Source organism: Theobroma umbraticum, unplaced genomic scaffold, assembly GCF_002168275.2.
Source record: "Theobroma umbraticum cultivar Fairchild unplaced genomic scaffold, ASM216827v3 scaffold_30.0, whole genome shotgun sequence".
Classification (NCBI taxonomy): Eukaryota; Viridiplantae; Streptophyta; class Magnoliopsida; order Malvales; family Malvaceae; genus Theobroma; species Theobroma umbraticum.
Genome location: NW_018397254.1, coordinates 10,807,245 through 10,827,744, shown reverse-complemented (window position 1 = coordinate 10,827,744; position 20,500 = coordinate 10,807,245). Strand labels below are relative to the sequence as shown.

The following is a 20,500-nucleotide window of genomic DNA, read 5'->3' as shown; positions in this document are numbered from 1 at the left end:
AAAAAAATCAAATTTAATTAAACTATTAGTAAGTTCTAAGTAATTCTCCTATACTTGAATAATCAAACCTCAATAGTTCAAATAATGAAAAAGAGTAATATTAATCAAAACGTCATAGACTCAATCTTGAAGAAATGCATGCTTTTCAAATAAAATTCGATACTTATAAAACTATTATAAGTCTTGTTTTTCTTATATCTTTTGATTTACATGTTATATAAAAGTATTGTATATTATGAATCTTTTGATTATTTCTTAAGTTCAACATTTAGTTTTAAAAATTTTTTATCCTTATACCTTTTTCATTTTTGACCCTCTCAATAAAAATTGGTTAGCTCCACCTCTTATTATAGCTGAATCCAACCTAACTTTTTTCAAACAAAATGTTTTGCTAACATAAGAAAATATGATTCAGAGCAAGTAAAGTAATCTAACCAATTCATGGAGATAAAATCTTGTTATAAAAATAAATTATGGCCCCAAATTATAACTATACACTATTTTAGATAGATGCCTCATGATGAACTTTCAAAAATTCAACTTCCCATTTAAGATATGATCAATTATGATCAAAGCAAATTTCTTGATTCTTCATTCACAATGGAGGAAATTCGAGCTGTCATCAATCACTACAACGGAAACAAAGCCTCGAGGTCAGGTGATTTTAACATGGACTTCTTTAATAAACGTTCACATCTCTTCAAAAACGACATTCTTAACTTCATGAGTAATTTTTTCTCCACAAGCACTTTCAACAAGAACATCAATCCTTCCTTCCTAACTTCAATTCCAAAATGCTATAGGTCATCTCACTCACCCATTCAAAGCATATCAATCTCATGGGAACCACATACAAAATCCTTGCTAATAGTCATTGGCTCGGTCATAGGCCACAACCAATTTGCCTTCATCAAAGGTAAGCAAATCCTTAACAATTCTTTGATTGCTAACAAGTTAATATTGCCTATTTAAGGAAGAATTCCTCAAGTGGTTTGATTCTTAAATTTGACTTTGAAAATGTTTTTGATAACATTAATTATCATTATCTAGGTTTCATCATGCAACTCATGGGATTTAGTATCTATATGGCAAGGTTGGATCTATTACTGAATTGCGATTGCTACTATCACGATTCTTATTAATGAAGCCCTAACTTCACAATTCACAATGAAAAGTGACTTAGGTAAGGTTGTCTAATGCCTCCTTCCTATTCAATATCATTGTAGAATATCTAAGCATCCTATGTCACAAAGCCAATACCATTAAACCGTTTTAGGCTTCTCCATAGGTAGTAACTAATTATTGATTTCCCATCTCTAATTCATAGATAACTCAATTATTTTCTAAAAGTTTACCCTCCAACAGATTATTAACATGAAGAAAATTCTAAAGGGATTTCAAGTAATCCCAAAAATTTCTTTAAAAAATCTAAGTATATTAAATCAACCTTTTTTACCCAAAAATTTTTTCTAATATCAAAAACAAATTTTCAACAATAAACCCCTAAATATAAAAATAATGAATCAAGATAAATATTTTTCTTGAAATAAATGCTAGTTCTGAAAGGTAAAGGAAAAATATTTTCCTAAGAGAAAAACAATAAATCAATATAAATCTATTTTCCTAAGGTAAGTATAAACAATAAATAATAATGCAAAAACAAAAGAGAGAAATAAACAATTTATAGTGGTTTGGCTTTTTTGATGCTTACATTTATTTTTTTGGTAACCAAGGAATTTTAATCCATTATCAAGGATTCTTACTTTTTATTGGGAAACAATAACCCCTACATAATCTACAAAGAAATTCTTACTTTTTCACGAGATCAAGTAGTAATCCTTACAACAACTTATTACGAGATTAAACGATAACTTTTACACAATTCATAAAAGGATTTTTGCTTTTTCGATGCATGAAGCGGTAACCCACACAATCCATAAATGATTCTTGCTTTTTAAAAGGGAAGCAATAACCTTTACAAGATATGCATACAAAGGAGTAATAGCAAAGATTTGTCTCACAAAGATTAGACGTTAGAGATTTTAGTTTGGTGTAATATAAGAAGAAATTTCAGCTTGATTGAAGCAAGGATTCAACTTTGAAACTTAATGGAAGATTAAAAAGATGCTAAAGAGTGAAGATGAGATTATGAGTAGTATCTCTAGGGTTTAAAGCTTTTGTTCAAGTCTTCTTTACTTCAAAATGGCTTAAATGAATCTATTTATACCTGGGGCAAGAGTTGAAACCGTTAGTCATAAGTTAGAACTAAATCTGACCATTGTTAAAGCTTGAGAGTCTACTACAATATTCTTAGGGTCGATTATGTTCTTCAAATTTCTCAATTAAGGCTTCTATAGTTGAGTATAATCTTTCTATAGTTGAGTATAATCTTTCTATAGTCAATCAACTTCTAAAGAGTGTGTATTTTTCCAATCTAGCTTTTTATAGTCAACTATGCCTTTTTTATAGTAGACTATGTCTATTTAAAGCTGACTTCCTTTGGCCTTTGACTTGTCAGGGTTGATTATACCTCCTCTATAGTCAACTGTGGTTGTGTAATCTTGAGTTTTTTTTACTTTTGACTTGTTAGGGTAGACTATGCTTCCTTTGTAATTGACTATGCTTGCACAATCTTCATGTTTTCCACTCTTTCAGCCTTCAAATCAACTTGAGCTTCTCTATGATTTACTCTTAGCTTGTGTCTTGAGGTTTTCTTAGTTTTTCGGTACTTCTCTCTAGCTACTTCCACTTTACCTTGTACCTATATTCAAATAAACATTTCAAGACATGTTTGCTCTTTATTTTTTTAGCTAAAAATGCATTGTTTTCAAGCTTATAAGGTGTTTTTTAAATATGCATGGCTTTCCAAACAAATATGTAACCTTAAGGGATTAAAATTGTATTTCATATAATTTCAAATTCTTGACATTAAGTTTAAAAAAACATGTGATCTTTGTCAAATTAAAACATGATATAACTCAAGGCTAACACATAACTTTGCCAATAGCCTCCAAATAGTCACCATTCCCAATTTCTATTCTTGCCTACAGATTTTAGCCAATTAAGGTGAACAATGATGAATTTGGTGTAAGTTGACTTGAATAAACACTGTCAATTAATCCAGTTTGCCCCAACTTTCCCAAATAAATTACCTTTAGGTGCCATGAATAATAGCTTTTCTATCGTCTCAACTTTTAACAGTTACTTGAGCTTGATAATTTTGTTGAGTGGCCTTGTTTTTGCAAACCTTCTCTACATGACTAAACTAATTGCAGTTTCTACATTTCACATTAAGCCTAAACTAACAAAAGTTTTCAATATGTTTGGTCTTCTTACAAAGAGAACAAGCTGTATACTTGTTTTTCCTACCTTGTTGCTTCACGTTTGTAGTAGTTTTCCTTTATTTGTCCCTTTTATCACCAGTAGGCCTTTTGTTGCTCTTGTGAAGGACAATCTTGTCCTTGAACTTGGCTCGCAATGCAGTTTCAATATGATTATCAAGCCTAATCTACCTTTTTTGCTTTGAGGCTTAAAGTGCATTGACTAGCTTTTGCAAACGACATCATGGAAAGGTCCTTTTACTCTTCAAGAGTTGAGATCTTGGCCTCAAATCTCTTTGGTATGCTTACTAAAACCTTTTCAACTATTCTTTTATCAATAAACTCTACTCCAAGTAGCTTCACTTGGTTTACTATCTTCATGAGTTTATCCAAATATTCCTTCATAACCTCATTCTCTTTCATCTTGAGCACTTCAAACTGTCTTATCATGTTCAAAACCTGCATTCTCCTAGTTCCATCTAACCCTTGAAACTCTTCTTTGAACTTTACCCAAACTTCTTTGGTTGTTCAACAAGCCATGATCTTTGTGAAGATAGTATCTGTTACTGCATTGTGCAAATCAGATAGTGCCTTATATCTTTTGACCACATTTTCACTATGTTGCTTCATTTGAACTATTGTAGGATTAGCTCTTAGCTTAGGAAGGTCTCCACCTTGTTCAACTACCTCCCAGAGGTCAATTGCTCTAAGGAAGGTCTTCATTTTGATAGTTCAGACAGTAAAGTTCTCACCATTGAAGACTAGTGGTGAAAGGGTTGAAGAACTGCTCAAAGCCATGTTGAAGGAGGGTGATCTTTCCTTTCTAAGTGAAGGCATTTAAAACTTGTTAACAGGCCTTTAAGATTATGTAAAGTCAGATACCATGTTGGTTTTTAAAGCATTAATAGTATGAAATTTAGATGTAGAGCATTAAAGATCAATGCAGGAGCATTAAAGATGAAACTGAAGTGAAAAACGGGAGGAAATAAACAAGATGAACTGAAATTGAATGGCGATCCCCAACCTTTCTTCATTCATTTTTAACTTATATATAAACGTACAATAATTGACTTAAGTTTGAACAAAACAGCTAACATTAAACCTAATCATGCCTTTGCTGACATTTTTCTCTAATACAAGCAATCTGTCATACGTAACATCAAAAGTACCGTCCTTCACTAAGTGTTTGACTTTGCTTGGTCTTCAAAGCAAGCCTCACATCAACAATTTGGAGTTACAACATCCTGAGATTCATAAATGAAAATGGAAGGCGCCCAGCAGAACCTATTGTTGATAAAATCTGCAAGGGACATTGCGGTAATGAATCAAAACAAATTATGAAAACAGAAAACTATATATACATAAATACTTGCCTTTTAGTTTTACTCTATGATAGACACATATACTGACATATACATAATTCACTGAAGCAATTGCAATATTATACCAGGCAGTGCAGGCCCCAAATCAAGTTTATATGCAAGAGAATAGAGAAGGGGAAGAAAAAAAAATGACCTCAAGGAGTCAATGCAATTCCCAAGCGATAACTTCAAGGGATTGCAGAACAAGGTTAACATGGCGCTATTTATCTTTGCTGCAGGAAATTGACAACGACAAATTTGGGAAGCTCATAATACAACAACTCTTATTATCACTATTGTTTGAAAAGATAGTGCGGAGATCTTGATCCAACTATTATTATCACTATTGTCATCATCCTATAGGGAGGCAGGCAGGCTTTGTGTGTGATGTACTAGTTATAATTCTTCTTTGATAGAAAGGAGACCCTTATGATTATTTCAACTTCCCAAGTTTCCAACTCAAGATCTTTACCCTTTCATCTTATAGATTTTTTTTGAATCATTTAATTGTTAATCATGATGTTAAGAAGGGGATGGACTTGAAACTTTTTGTTTTTTTCTGGAACTCTGGCAACTTTATCGTTTTGATTTACCGGCTCCTTCGGAAATTCACAATGCTTTGCATAATTATTTATTTTTTGCTTCTATGTTTTCTGAATTTAGCCATTCGTGATAAGAAACAATGACTTCAACCTGTTTGAATCCGCTGTCCAAAGATGAAATATATAAAAGAAAAAAAAAACCCTGTTTTGCATATAAAGATCTACAACTTCTTCGAGAAAATCCAAAGAGTTAAAGTAAAGCACTCGGTCAGATAACAAAATTTACCCACATGAGTGCGAGGAATACGAAGCTATCTATGGGTTATACATCTGGAGCTTTAAAGACACGAGGGAAAATCAGCTCTGCTCCTTGGTTTGGACTAACAAGCGTCGATCCTCTTGTCTATGGAACTGCACTCAGCTAGAGGTCTTAGGAAGCTCAGCCAGTTGGAAAACTTGAGAAATTTCATGGACCACAAACTTCTTGGATAGAAAGATATTTGGTGCAACAATCTTAGCTCCATTAATGATCAATTCTTGTGTGACATTGACGCCCCCAGATATCTCAAGATCACGATCAGGAATTAAAGTACTTAGTGATGCATTAGCAGGCAAAGAAGCAAGTTCCTTATAGGTGAACTTTCGAGGTAGTATATGAAACCTCACTAATTTATCAAGCAAAGCTGAAGGAGATGCTACAAACGAAAAGTCTGGTGGAGCAAAGACTGTAACAGAACTCAAGTTCATTTTATCTTCAAGAATCCTATCAAGAACAGAATTCAGGCCAATTGCAAAAGAAACGAATCCCTTCGAGCTTAGCAAACGGATAATATATGTCCATTCAACCACGTTCTTGGTGTCAATAGCCTCCGAAACCAATCTAAGATTAGAATCACATATAGGTGATTGAATATGATCCCAACCCTGATCAACATTTTGAGGATCCATTGAAGTGAATGGACCAAGAACACCATGAATCGTTAAGGGCCCTTCAAGAAAGATATCCGGATGTGAAACCAACACATGATTGATCTCTACCACTCTTTCTTTCGTATCAACCTTAGTTATCGCGACATTCTTTCGACGAAGTAGGGTAGGGAAGCAACTTCCTTGATGCTTGTTCAAGAGATCATTCATGGAAAGCTGAAGAGGAGAGGTATGATACTGAAAAAGATGCTTCAAGAGCCAAGAATTTTGAGAGGCGTTTGCAATGGAAGAGTCCGGCATTGCAAAGATTGTTGAGTGCGGAGAAGAAAGGAAGATTTCAGGGGTGATTTGAAGGAGGGCGGCTATGATGTTAAACCCTGATCTTCTTAATGCGCCAGAGGCTTCCAAAAAGATTGGAGCTGTGGTCGATTCTGTAGGTAGTGGTTCATCTTTGGGAAGTGAGCGTAGCGCTGTGGAGATTGCTAAGAAAGCCAACAAAACAGAGACGGTGAAGTAGACTGGTGCACGCCACCAATTTGGAGAAAAGGCCATTTTTCTGCTTTGAAAATTGGTTTTGAGAGGGAAACAGAGGCGAGTTTTGAGCGAACGTAATCACTTTATAAAATCATTTCTTGGGCTGTCTCCAGTTGCACTCTGGTTAAACCCTAAGGCCCAGCCTATACTTCAGCTGCATGGGCCTGTGGCAGCTCAAATAGTCCCAAATTTTATTTATATCAGCATCTATCGACTGTAGCCCCTTGCGCTTTTTAAACTTTACCAGTCATGGTTTTAGCAGGGCTTTGCTTAAGTAACGGTCCGCGAAGGAACAACTCCTTAAGCCTTAACACACTTCTTTTACTTAAAAGATAAATGGTGTCGTGTTAATATAAAGATTATTATTGGATAAGGTAATTAAATTTTATAAATTTTTAATTAACTTTTTTATTTATTTTCTAAATTTATACTCAAATATCTTAGACATTGCTTGATAAATATAAAGACTCAATTAGAAAGCACATAAAGTTGAGGAATTTTTTTGTTTTTTCTTTGTCTCCCGAAAACCACAAAACATCCTTGGCTAGAGTACTTTGCTCACCAGGTTACCTTTCACCAATTCACAGGGGCCAACTGTTCAACGTCCATATTTTTGCATTGTTTCATTACAATACGGTGTCGCAAACGTGTTGGTGATTGAACCCACACTTGACGGTTCGTTGATTTGTATGACCGACTCTTCCATCTAATATTGGTTAGGAAAAGACTCTAGTTGTTGCCACATTTTATCTTAAAATTAAAATTTTAGCTTCAAATTTTATTTATTGCAGCATAGTTTTTTATCCTGGGGATACACGCAGTCTCACTACATCTAAACAACCATACGATTAGAGTGTCAGATTTCGCGAATTGACTTTGAGAATGGTAGTTATTCATCGATTGAGGCAAGCAAGTTGCTCCTGAGAAATGGTACTTGAACAACTGTAGCCGAGCTGTGCTTGAATATCTGAACTTCGGTTAGCGTGGAATTTCTTCCCACCAAATATAGAGTCTGCTAATAGGGGCTGACGAACCATTAATGGAAGTTAAGGCATGACAGTGACATCTATAAAAGTTTGGTTATAAAGCAAATGATCCAGTAATTCTTCTGAAGGGTACTCAGTCTTGGTGGTCTTAATTAGGTCCTACTCTCACAATTAGGGCTGCGAAGCGCAACCAAATGGTTTCGCCTTGGCTGTTTCGAAAACCTGAAGCTTTCCTAAGCATCATTTAATTTGCGCTGCTTGACAGGTTCCATATATATTTAGCAGCGCCAGAGAAAACGCTAGAGACAGCTTACTGCTGTTATTGCATCGTGTGCTGACCTGGTCTGGTAGGGCAAAAATTGAAAATTGCCTCTGGTGTTTCAGCTTTCCTTGTTTCTAAGGTACAGGCACACAAACGTTCCGCCTCATATTTTCGGACAACATAACTCAAGCACAGTGGGAACGAGGAAACTTTTGAACCAAGGGAAATTTTGAAGGGTGTGAAAGCAGGAAACTGGAAATATTCAGTCTTAGCCTTAGGGGAAACAAACTGAGATTCGTGCTATAAAAAAATTAGACCATGGAGTATCAGATCTGAACACCCAACAATTTCATGTGAAAGATAATTCTTAAATGAAGGAGCAGGCGAGCAGCTTCTAACAGATCCGCTCTCGTGTTAAAACAGAAGAAAACAAAGTCTACCATGTCAAAGACTCCCCGTTTCTTATTTCATAAAATGAAAAATAATTCTTCTTTTGTCAAGTAATAACGAAAGATTTGCCCTTCTATTTTTAGTTTGGGACCAATTCTAAAAATATAACTCTCAAAATCAACTCCTTTCTAGAATGTGCGTAATATTACAATCAAGCTACACAACATGCTCCCAGGAAAATTAAAAATAAAATGAAACAAAAAAAAAAAAGTAATAGACTTCTTAGTTCTCGAAAAGTAGGCAAAAGCCAGAGTTTTGACGCTATGGAGATGAAATTTCAATTTGATATTTACACAATATTACAATGAAAAGAATAACAATTCCTCTTCTAGCTAGTAAAATGCTTATGTATGAAGATCACTCCTTCACTTCTACCTGTAGCTCTACGAGATAAAGGAGGAAAAATGTGTGAACAATAAAAAGCAGAAACCCACAGAGTCAACAAAGAAACAAAGCTCAATATTTAACTCCATCCCTTTTTCTTGTGACTCGAATGTAGGCAAAAACAGCTGCGAAAATTGCGGTGACAAGTCCACCAATGATGACACCACCACCAGCCACGGACTTATCTGATAAATGATGCTTTCCTAGCCGTCTGATCTCTGGTGCATCGGCCTCTCTGGTCTCGTTAGATGACTCGGCAGGAGTTGCAGCAGGCTCATCTGCTTCTCTAGGAAACACCCAACCTGGCTCATCCTCGTTATGAGCCTTAATCTCAGATGGGTTCAGCTCTGATTTATCAGCCATTGCTTGGACCAGAAATATCTCGACCAAAACCGAGGAAACCAAAACAAGCTTAGCCACACCCATATTTTAGGAAACTAAGAAAAAATGTAACGTTGAGCTGTTGATCAGTGTCTCTGGACTCGTTTTATCAGAGCCAGAACTGTTTTCTACAAAAGCAAGGGATTTTGCTCTGAGAAGTTAAGTGGGTTTGCTGAAGCTATAAATAAAAGAATTCGCTAGTAACAAAGGAAGTTTCGTTTCTAGATTTTGGGGTGTGGGTCCAGTTGGTGTATTATAAAGTTGGGATTTAATGGACGGGAGCTGGAGTTTGGTTCTGCGGAGGGGAGAAAATAAAGTGTTTGGGTTGGCCGTTGGGTTGCTAACATTTCACTTCAACCTAGGCAAGTGAACGCGTGAGCGAAGGACACTTGTCATCATGGGTCTAGATTTTTAGAATGTGACACGAGACTACAACTGGATATTCATTCTAAAAGAACTTGTTTACTGCTTTTCACCTTCTCCCTTTCTTTTTCTCACTACAACTGGATTTCCTTAGGATCGCATGACCAACCAGTAATAATTCACATCAGGATTCCCACCGAGGTATTTGACCCTTTGTATTCTTTCCTGGAAGGGGCTTTATTTTAGCAGTATTTTGTTATATTGGAGGTTACTGTCTCTGCGGCCCAGCTGGGCTCCATCAGAGAGCGAGGGGCGTGTAGGGACCAGTAAGTATCATTCTCATGCCCACGGTTACCATCCTTCACCGACCCTTTCTTATTACCCTTTTATGTTTCGATTCTTAGATTGTGGATTGTGAGTCCTATGAGTTTCCGTTTTCTTTACTTTTATTTAGTTTAGTATGAAAAAAATAAAAATATATTTTTATAATATATTTAATTAAATTATATTATAATATTTATTTTATTATAAAATATTATAATATAAAATTATAATATAATTATATTAGCATCAACGAATATAACGTGATTGTAATTTAAAATTGACACAATCAAATTGTATTGTATTTTATAATATTATTTAAAATATTTATTTTTAAATTTTATTATTTTATTAAAAATATTTTATAATATTATAACATATTTTTTTATATATATGGATTTTGAAGGATTTTTTTTATTATCCTCAATAGTCATAGCGATTATCAATAAAATTTATATTATTTTTTAAAAAAATTAAAATAAAATATCTAATATAAAAAATTATATTAAAAATAAAAATAAAATATATAAGATTATAGTAAGAAATGAAAATAAAATATATTTAAAGGATGATATTATACAAAAATTAATAATAAAAAAATACAAGTATACTAAACTTGTATTTTAATAAATAGAAGTAATTTTGAAAATTAACATTACATTTACAACAAAATACTTATAAACTAAATACTACAATATTATGTTCTTTGCATTTTAGTCATTACTTTGATTATATATCAAACATTGCAATGTTATCTGCTCTGCAATCACATTACTTATAATTATATTATATTGTAGAATACCAAACGCTACATAAGGGTTTGTTTGGAAATCAAAAAATAATATTTTAGAAACAAAATTTTTCTGTGTAAAATATTTTATAAAAAAATTTAATATTTTCTATTATTTGGATAGATTATCAAAAATATTTTTTATTATTCAGATGATCTCATAAAACATATTTTTCACCATCAATTGTGGAATTATTTGGATATTAAAATTATAAATAAACATTGATTGCAGAACAATTGTGCCATTTGATCTTCACATTAAAATTAAGAATGAAATGAAAATGGAAAAAATAAATAATGATATTTTCCAAACATTTAATCACATATTGTAATCAAAGTAAGTTTTTATTTTCAAGAAGATTTCCATCTCATTTTTTTTGCCATAACACTATAAAAATTATCAATATTCATAAATTTGGGTAAAATATCCAAAACTTATATTTCTAAATATGTATTTATCAAATGACAATCATTGAATTGCCTTTGCTATTCAAAAAAAATGACAATCATTGAAATACTTTTTTTGTTATAATTATTAGTAAGATTTATTCAATTCATTAATAAAAATATTATATTGCATTATATTATTTCATTAAAAAATATATTTAAATTTTAATAGTATTAAATAATTTAAATATTAATATTATAAGTTAAAAAATTTTAAATTTAAATGTTAATATTTTTTATTTTTTTAATATTTTAAGTTAAATATTAGCTTTCATCAATTTTCAAAAAAAATTAATATTTGCAAGGTTTAATATAGCAGTTTTTTTATTTTCTGGAAAATGTTTTATGCATCTTAAAGGTGTAAAACATTTTACGTAGTCAATAGGTGTTTTTTTTTAAATAAATTTTTCATCTTCCAAATAAGCATAAATCTTGAAAACATTTTCCGAAAATTATTTTACGTCAAAACAAATAGACATATCCTTTTGTAAACCAAATTATTTTTATTCATAAAAAGTTAAGTAATTTTCTTCTATTTTTGTTATGTTTAATATCCATTGATTGTAAAAAATTGAATCAATTAGGTTGTATTTGTATTTTACCACTATAGCATTCCAATGAAACATGATTAGTGGGAAATTGACTGCTAGAAAATAATATTGAAGTGTTTAGTATACATAAGAAAGTGTTGATTAAAATCTTGAGAAGATAATATTGTAATATTTGGTTTAGAAATACTTTACTTAGAATATAGTGTTAATTTTCAAAATTACTTTTGTGTATAAAAATCTAAAGTTTAATTCAATTGCATGCTTTTTATTGGTTTAGAGATTCATTGTTGAGAATATGATGTTAATTTTCAAAACTACCTTTATGTATGAAAATATAAAGTTTATTGCACTTGCATACTTTTTAAAGTAAATTTTTAAATTTTTAAATTTTCAAACTTTATCCCTTAAATCAATAATAATAAGGTAAATTTCACATGAACTCTTTGTGGTATGACATCTTCTCACATAGCATCTTAATTTTTTTTTTTTTTTGCATAAAACCTTGGTTTTTGCCTCTATCCCCAAAAGGGTAAAAAGTATTAAATTTTTGATTAATTTTTTGTATTAAGATTATAAGAACTTTTCTTTTATAGTTCTTCCATTTAATTAAAGAAAAAAAATCGAGAACCGAGGTTTTATAGTTTCATTATTTTTTATTTATATTAATATTAAATAAAAATTATTTAGAAAAAACCATTAAAATATATAATAAATAATTCTATAAATTTTGGGGAGAACCATTAAAAAATATATAATAAATAAAAATTCTAAATATTTTGAAGAGGTCATCAAAATATATATAATAAAAATTTTCAAAGATTTTGCAAGGGCCATGGCGCCCCCATAATTGCATTACCCTCTACCCCTGCTTAGATGCTATGAGAGAGAATGTCATATCACAAGAAATATATAGGAGTTTACCTTAAACAATAATATGGCAAGAATAACACAAATTTTGAATACTAATTATTTAAATTTTGAAATATGTTTTTTTAAAGGCAAATTTTGAAATATGTTAAGTTATTAGGTTTTTGTTTTTTTTTCTAATACACCCTTTCATAATTTATTGAGAAATTGACAATAAATTTTGTAAATTAACACTACATTCTCAATAAAATACTTTCAAACTAAAAACTATAATATTATTTTATAAATATTTTAATAGACACTTTCTCATATATAATGGAACGCTGCAAAATTATCATCCCAATAATTATATTTTCGAGAATTACATTCCTACCAATCACATTTTTAATAAAACACCAAACAACGTGCCTATTACAATTGAAAATGACATTCACATGATAAGACAATATTCCCAAAATGTCGCTTACTAAATATGAGAATATCATTTTCACTTATTAAATCCTAAGAATGTATCTCACATTCCAAAAACCAAACACACTCTATTGATATTATAGTTGGAAAATTAGCAAATTGTAACACAAAGAATTACTTCGTTATACATAAGTAAATTTTCTTTGAAACGTGTAAAACAACATTGAACGCTTTGGGGAAAAAAACAACCCACATTGGACACTACCATACTTTTTTAAATAATTAGCTAAAACCTTAAAGAAATGGCTAGTGTAATTTCAAATCTTCAAAATTTTTTGAATTATAAAGTCACTCATGACTTATGTAAAATTAAGTATCAATTGGAGCACCTATTTTTTTATATATAAAGATTAACAGCTAAACTCAAAATGGTTAACTATACTAAGATACCATATTACCGAATTTTGATTAAAACTTGTTCCAAACTCATTTAATTAAAGAAAGGCATAATACACAAAAAAGCTCCAAAACTATTTTAAGAAATTCAAATAAGCCTTTATATTTTTAATACGTTCAATTAAGTTTTGTACTTTTATTTTAAACCAAATAAACTCTTGTATTTTTTTATTTTAGGTCAAATAAGCCCTTATAATTAATAATTAATTTAGTCAAAATGTCATTTGTTATTATATATCGCGTGACGCTGATATGTCATATTAAAATATCATAATTAATTATGATGTGACATACTGACGCATTATAATTGATAATAACATAACATGCTAATTTGGTATGATAATATGATCATGTGACATTTTTCATTCGTCACATTAATGTCATGTAGATATAAAATAATAAGTGACATTTTTATTAATGGCAATTAGTCAATCATTAGTCATAAGAGTTGATTTGATCAAAAATAAAAGTATGGAGGTTTGATTAAACATAATAAAAAAATAAAAATTTATTTGATTATCCTTGAATAATTTAGTGGCTTATTTGAACGTTATGCCTCAAAGAAATAAAAATTTGTTTGAAGGTATAGGGCAAACGGAAATTATTAGCACTTTCGTGAAAGAGAAGGAAAGGAAAAAGAAGAGTTAACATTTAACATTATTTATATTTAAAAAAAATAAAAGCTAGAAGGAGATCAAGATTTGAATGAGAAAATACCTACCTAGTCCATTTATTTTGACGTAAAATATTTTTTAGAAAATGTTTTTAAGACTTATACTTGTCTAGAAGATGAAAAATTTATTTAAGATGTAAAATATTTTACAGGTCAATAGAAAAAATACTCATTGATCATGTAAAATGTTTTACGTCCCTCAAAATCATAAGACATTTTTGGAGAACAAAAAAATTTCTCCTATACTAAAATATTATAAAAAAAATATTTTAATGATTGTTATTTAATGAATACACATTAAGTTTTAGATGTTGCATACAATTGATGAATATTGATATTTTTATAGTGTTATGATAAAAAAAAATGATGAAGTGAAAATTTTTGAAAATTCGAGCTTACTTTCATTATAATAATATGAGTTTAAATACTTTAAAAAATATCATTATTAATTTTTTCATTTTCATCTTTAATTTTAATATAAAAATCAAATGTCACTGTTGTTTTATAATGAATCTCTATTTATCATTTAAACACTCAAATAACTCCACTAGCAATAGTAAAAAATTATTTTCACAAGATGATCTAAACAATAGAAAATATGTTTGACAATTTATCCAAACAACAAAAAAACATTAAATTTTTTTGCAAAATATTTTACATAAAAATTTTTTTTCCCTAATAAATTATTTTCCAATTATCAAAGTGACTTTTAAAATTTTGACAATTTCAATTCAAAAATCTAAAATATAAATTGTAAAGTTAGGAGAGTTTAGTGATCATATAGTAGTTCTACGTAGGTTCCTATAACTTGTAATTTTTATTGAAATACCAAAACAGAGAGAGTTGGAGTATGGCCATGGAACAGTTCAAAATGTTGGTACGTAGTAAATGCTAACGGTAATGAACCAATATCGACTAAGTCAAAATATTCAAAGATTTTAAAAGACCAAATCCAACGCTGAAATTGGTTACATTTACTCCAAAATAACTACTCCTGCTTTCTGACTTTTTCAATTGGCCTACCACCCATTTGACTTGGGAAGACGCGGCTTGGTTTGTTTTACTCCTCGTATTGCCGAATTCAACAAAAAAAAAAGTTGCATTTATTATATGAGGAAAAAATTTCATGCACTTGATTGTTTAGTTGGTTTATTTATTTTTTGGTACAATTTATTTAGTTTAATAATATCAATGCATGCGTATTTCATCAAATCTAATGAAGAGAATTGAAATCCAAGTCTTCTCTCTCCCAATTACACTAAAATGACATTTGATATTCTACAATATAATATGATTGCAAGTAATTGTAAGTAATGTGATTATAAAAAAAGATAACATTACAATATTTGACATATGAGTAAAGTAATGATTAAAATACACAGAATATAATATTACAGAGTTTGGTTTACAATTATTTTACTGAAAATGTAATCTTAATTTTCAAAAGTACTTTTGTCTCTTAAAATAAAAGTTTAATATACTTGTATTTTTTATTATTAATTTTTATATAATATCATTTCTTAAATATATTTTTAATATCATATATTTTATTTTTATTTTTTATTATAATCTTATATATATTTTTATTTTTAATATAATTTTTTATATTATATATTTTATTTTAATTGTTTTACAAAAAATATAAAATTTATTAGTAGTCACCATGACTACTGAGAATAACAAAAAAATATCCTCAAAATTTATATAAAAAACAAATTATAACATTATAAAATGTTTTTAATGCTATTAAAAAAATAAAACCCTCTTAACAAAGTAATAAAGTTGAAGGGTAAAAATATCATTAATAACATTACAAAGTGCAATGCAATCTGATTGCATTGACTTTGAACTATAATCAAATTACATCCATTAGTTGTAATATGATTACATTACAATTTTATATTACAGTGATTTGTTGTAAAATAAATAGTGTAATGTAATTTAATTGAGCACAGTGCTCTCACTTCCCTTATATCAAATGCTACCTAAAGGTGTATTCGGTTCATAAAAAAGAACAAAATAAGAATGGAATAGTCATTCCATAAGAACAGAATAAGAGATGAATAATTATTATGTAGTTTAGTTTATAAGAATGGAATAGGACATAAATTATTATAATAAATTATTCTGATGTTTGGCTGACAGAAATAGGTTTAGGAAAGTTTAAAGAATAAGTGATAAATGATAAAAATGCCCTTTATTATAATATTTAATTTTTAAATTAAAATATTTATAATTAAAAGGATTAATTTATTATTTCATTAGTTTATTTTTATTTTTAAAATATTAAAATATAAACAAATTATAAATTAATTTATAATTTAATTTTTAAGTTTAAAATATTAACTTTTTATGATGTCTAATTAAAACTTAAACATTTTTATTTTAAATTTTAAATTCATTTTAATTTAGTGAGACAATGAGAGAGGTAGTTGCGTAAAGAGAGAAAAAATTTATAAAAAATGAATTAAACGGATTTTATATAATATAGTAATTCTTTGAATTAATGAAAGATATTTCAATTCATTAATGTTTTTACTCTATTCCTTGCCTCTTGGAATAGCCAATACCAAAGGAGTCTTGGTATTAGCTATTCTCGCATCTCCTTGAATGGCATTTCAAAGAATGACCATTCCTTCTAATCAAATAAAATATTTAAAAAATTAAAAAAAGGGAAAAAATGACTATTCGATTCTCCAATCAAACATGCTGTAATAACAAAAACAAGGGATTTTATGTACAAATACATGTTAGTTTAAATCATATTAAAGTTATCCTAAAATTTAGGGCACACGTGAAGATGTCAACCATTTGGTTACACGACAATTGATACTCTTTTTTAATACTATTTAAAATTCTAATTAACAAGAGGATTAAATTTACATATTGCGAACCACTTCACTGTGCCTAAATCCTCACTCCGTTTTATAAATGTTACACATCTTGATGATAACCACAATTCAATTTTTAACAGACTAGGTTAGCAGCAAAGCTAATTGTTTATACATATGAGGTTGGGGAGGCAGGGCAGTTTCATGCAAAATTCTGCTTAGGTATGGAGATAGGTAATGTTATAAATTGTTTTGTACGAGAGTCTTGAATGTCGGTAGTTAACTTTGAAGATGTCGTAATTGTCGGTTTCAACCACTTTGGCTTTGAAACTTGAATATATATCAGAAATTGACGTCTTTTCAAACTTCTTAGATGCGATGCGATGCATGCATCAACTTATCCAATCAAATTTCATCAATTTCTAATCACAAAATTTCTTCTTTCTATTATTTCATGTGAGGTTAGCCTACCTAGTTGTTGTACATTTTCTTTATCTAACTAATCTCTTCTTTTCCTTATTTCATGGAGGGTGTCCTTCACTCGGATCAGGCTAGATCAGTTTGGTTTACACCATAAAACTTTAGGTCAATTTCGAGTCTAATCCAATTCAACTCGTCAAGTTAAGTTTATTATTAAAATATTAAAATATATATATATTTTTTAAATATTTACAAGTTTAAATTTGATTAAAATATATTATCTATTATTAACATAATAATATTCTCAAGTCTCAGTTTAAAAAATCATATCCGAAACCTGACTCAAGCTAGCATGACTGTTTCTAAAGTTCTGATTTCAAATGCTCTATTTTTGATAATTACTCTTTGAATCATTCAATAAGACTTACTTAGAACTTTTAAAATATCATATTTTAGAGTACTTGGAAATAACCCAATTTGGTCTCTTTTAATTTTGTGAACATAATTGGGTCGCATTTCTTTAACTATAGTTAATCTACTTGCCAAGCTTTTAGGTTCACTAAATTTTATTTCTTTTCTTTTTAGATTAAGCTTGAGATTGATTTGGATACAAATTTGAGTATTCGACAACCTTTTAAAGAAAATAAGAAAATAATTTTTTTATAAGCCAATAAGTTTATTAATATTTTGAAACATTACAAGCAAGTTGATAATACTTGTTGGCATTAAGCACAATTACATCAGACTCATACATCTCACCCCAAGCCTAAATTTGGTTCATAACCTCCCCTTGTCCTAACATCCGGCTGCTAACAATGTCCTAGCATCTAGGTGTTGAAGGAGAAAAATTATTGTCTAATTACAAGCTGTCACATGTCTACAATTAATAAATTATAGAAATTTTTTTCAAAAAATGAATCATGTGTTGTTATATGGACTTGAGTACATGATTAAAGATAACCATATAATTTTTTTTTGGACTAAAAATACTTTTCATTAATTCCACAATTGTTATATAGAGTGTGATAATCAATATTAGACAAAGACAAACATCCCACCCCTTTTGTTTCTTCTCCCATGGATTTGAGCCTTGTTAAAAAACTTATCATAGTAAACCCTGTGAGACAAACTCATGATAAGGAAAAAAGAGTACTCATCTACCATGAAATATTACAATCTCTTATACAAATTCCAATTACCCTTCATGTCTTAGAAACATATTCCTATTATTATCAACAGCTTTCTAAATTAACACTGGTAATTCTGATAAATCTTTCCCTTCCATCACCTCATCCACCATTCTTTTAGCTACTTGGGCAATCAAAAGTGCTGTCCGATTGGTCTCTCTTGGGCAGAAATCAATGGATTGACAGTTTATCCTCTCCATCAATAATGCACAATCTTCAATTAAGTGGCCCAAAGCTCCAGCAATTTGCATTTTATTTATCCATCCTGCAATTACCTGGTTATCCAGATAAATATCAGTAAGCATAATATGTTTTTATCACAATAAATTGAAGCCCAAACCAGAGCCCGTAACTCAGCTTCCTCCACGCTTGCACTAAACTGCATTTTCCTTCCAGCGGCAAAAAGAAAACCACCGTCCGACCTTCTTATTATAAATCCAGCTCCCACTCTCGTTGATCCATCTACTTGGTCCGTTGCCGCATCAGGATGCAGAGTTACTCCTCTCGCTCGAAAACCTCTATGATCTCTTTCCATAGCCCGACACTCTGTTGCACCAACATCCATAGCCATATAATATTGATTTTTCATGTCAAGTCCCAGCTCAAGCACCTGTACAGGATCCATAATGTGGTTCTTAAAGATTCTTAAATTTCTTGCTTTCCATGTAGCCCACAATATGCAAGCTATTTCTCCAACATCTTCTAGGCCAACGCTGCAACTTACCTGGATTATCCAATCCAAAACAGGGTTGTAATGTGCTTCTATGTCCCTAAATCCCCACCTTGAAGATGCCCCACGTTGCTCTCGAAAATTGACAGCAGCAAAATATATGAAAATCAGTTTCTTCAGCTCCCTGGCAGAATACACAGTTACTGTCCACATTGATTTTTCGCTGTCTTAAAGCTTTCCTGGTTGGAAGAGCACCCTTCAAAGCTTTCCACATAAAGAAGATAATTTTCCGTGGAATAGTGAGCCTCCATAATGTCTTCCAGAAGTCATTTAACAGTCCGCTCGAACTACCAGACTCTGAATCAACCAGCAAAGACGACATCAAGCGATAACCAGACTTCCCCGTATACTGTCCATGCTTACTGTCAGCCCACACCTGCCTATCTAAAAGGAGCCTCACACTAAGAGGGATAGAAAATATTATAAATTACTCTCATATGAAGGAAAACAGCTCATTACTTTCTCTTCATCCCACTTCACACCTTCCTCATTGATAAGTTCTGACACCATCAAATTATCTCAAATACACGTAGTTGGATCAATTAAAATTCATCTAAAGTCATACATTTATCTATTGAAATAATTTAAAGATAATATATAAATTGAACCAATTAAAATTACTTATTGATTATTTAATTTATTTTTAAATAAATTAAGATAGTAGAGAGATAATAGTTAAATTTGACCAATTAAATTTATCATCTAATTTATCTCTAGCAATTACCATAATTTGTGTTCTCTTCTCCAAAGGATGCTGAGACCCTGTTTTGGGTTTGGTAGCTGGGTTTACTTAAAGCCTGTGTTGATTCGTTTCTGAGAATGGGAGGGTTTGAGTTTGATGAGTTGTATGACAAAAGGTTCCTGCTATTTATTCAAGTTTGCTGTGTTGTGTCTTTCTGCCTTGTGGCCATGATTCTTTGCCTCTTTCCGTCTTCGAGGCAATGCCATGGTTGTATATTTTGCTTAGGCACGAAGGGTTTATGACCCCAACCGCGTGTAGGATTGGGTGGTAACTCTTTTGATATAAGTGTTGATGTCATGGAAAGTCTTTTTCTAATTGGAAGATACTTGGAATGGCACCTTGGTTGATGAGGCCAATAAATCGTTTTTTAAAAAAAATCAAAATTTAATCAATCAAAATTTGATCAATCAAAATTTAAAAAACTCAGAATTTGGACAAATCAAAAGACTATCTATGAGGACTAAATTCTCATGAAAGTGAATTCAGAAATATAGAAAAATGAAGACGATGACTTTAAAAACTCAAAGCTCTACCCAAGTCTCAAGTGACAAAGTTTTGAAGAAA

The 20,500-nt window shown here is 30.4% G+C and overlaps 2 protein-coding genes across 2 annotated transcripts; both read right to left on the bottom strand.

Moving 5' to 3' along the window:
• Positions 1-5,640: 5,640 nt before the first annotated feature.
• Positions 5,641-6,702, bottom strand: FLA21 (FASCICLIN-like arabinogalactan protein 21 precursor). Its single transcript, XM_021442280.1, has one exon. The coding sequence runs from the start codon at positions 6,700-6,702 to the stop codon at positions 5,641-5,643; it is 1,062 nt and encodes a 353-aa protein (XP_021297955.1).
• An 11,912-nt stretch (positions 6,703-18,614) lies between these two features.
• Positions 18,615-19,704, bottom strand: LOC110427635 (ribonuclease H superfamily polynucleotidyl transferase). The gene is made up of 4 exons (XM_089785545.1): positions 19,677-19,704; positions 19,470-19,578; positions 19,189-19,318; positions 18,615-19,074 (listed from the first exon to the last, which is right to left on the bottom strand). The coding sequence occupies exons 1-4, from the start codon at positions 19,702-19,704 to the stop codon at positions 18,736-18,738; spliced, it is 606 nt and encodes a 201-aa protein (XP_089641671.1). The 3' UTR covers positions 18,615-18,735.
• Positions 19,705-20,500: the final 796 nt, after the last annotated feature.

What these genes read in the sequence shown, in the direction of transcription:
- FLA21 (XM_021442280.1), bottom strand. Translation starts at nt 6,702, where the DNA reads ATGGCCTTTTCTCCAAATTGGTGGCGTGCACCAGTCTACTTCACCGTC.
- LOC110427635 (XM_089785545.1), bottom strand. Translation starts at nt 19,704, where the DNA reads ATGGTGTCAGAACTTATCAATGAGGAAG. An exon ending in AGAACTTATCAATGAGGAAG is followed by an intron (nt 19,579 to 19,676) that starts GTGTGAAGTGGG and finishes GGCTCCTTTTAG; the next exon opens with ATAGGCAGGTGTGGGCTGAC. An exon ending in TTTTGGATTGGATAATCCAG is followed by an intron (nt 19,075 to 19,188) that starts GTAAGTTGCAGC and finishes GATCCTGTACAG; the next exon opens with GTGCTTGAGCTGGGACTTGA.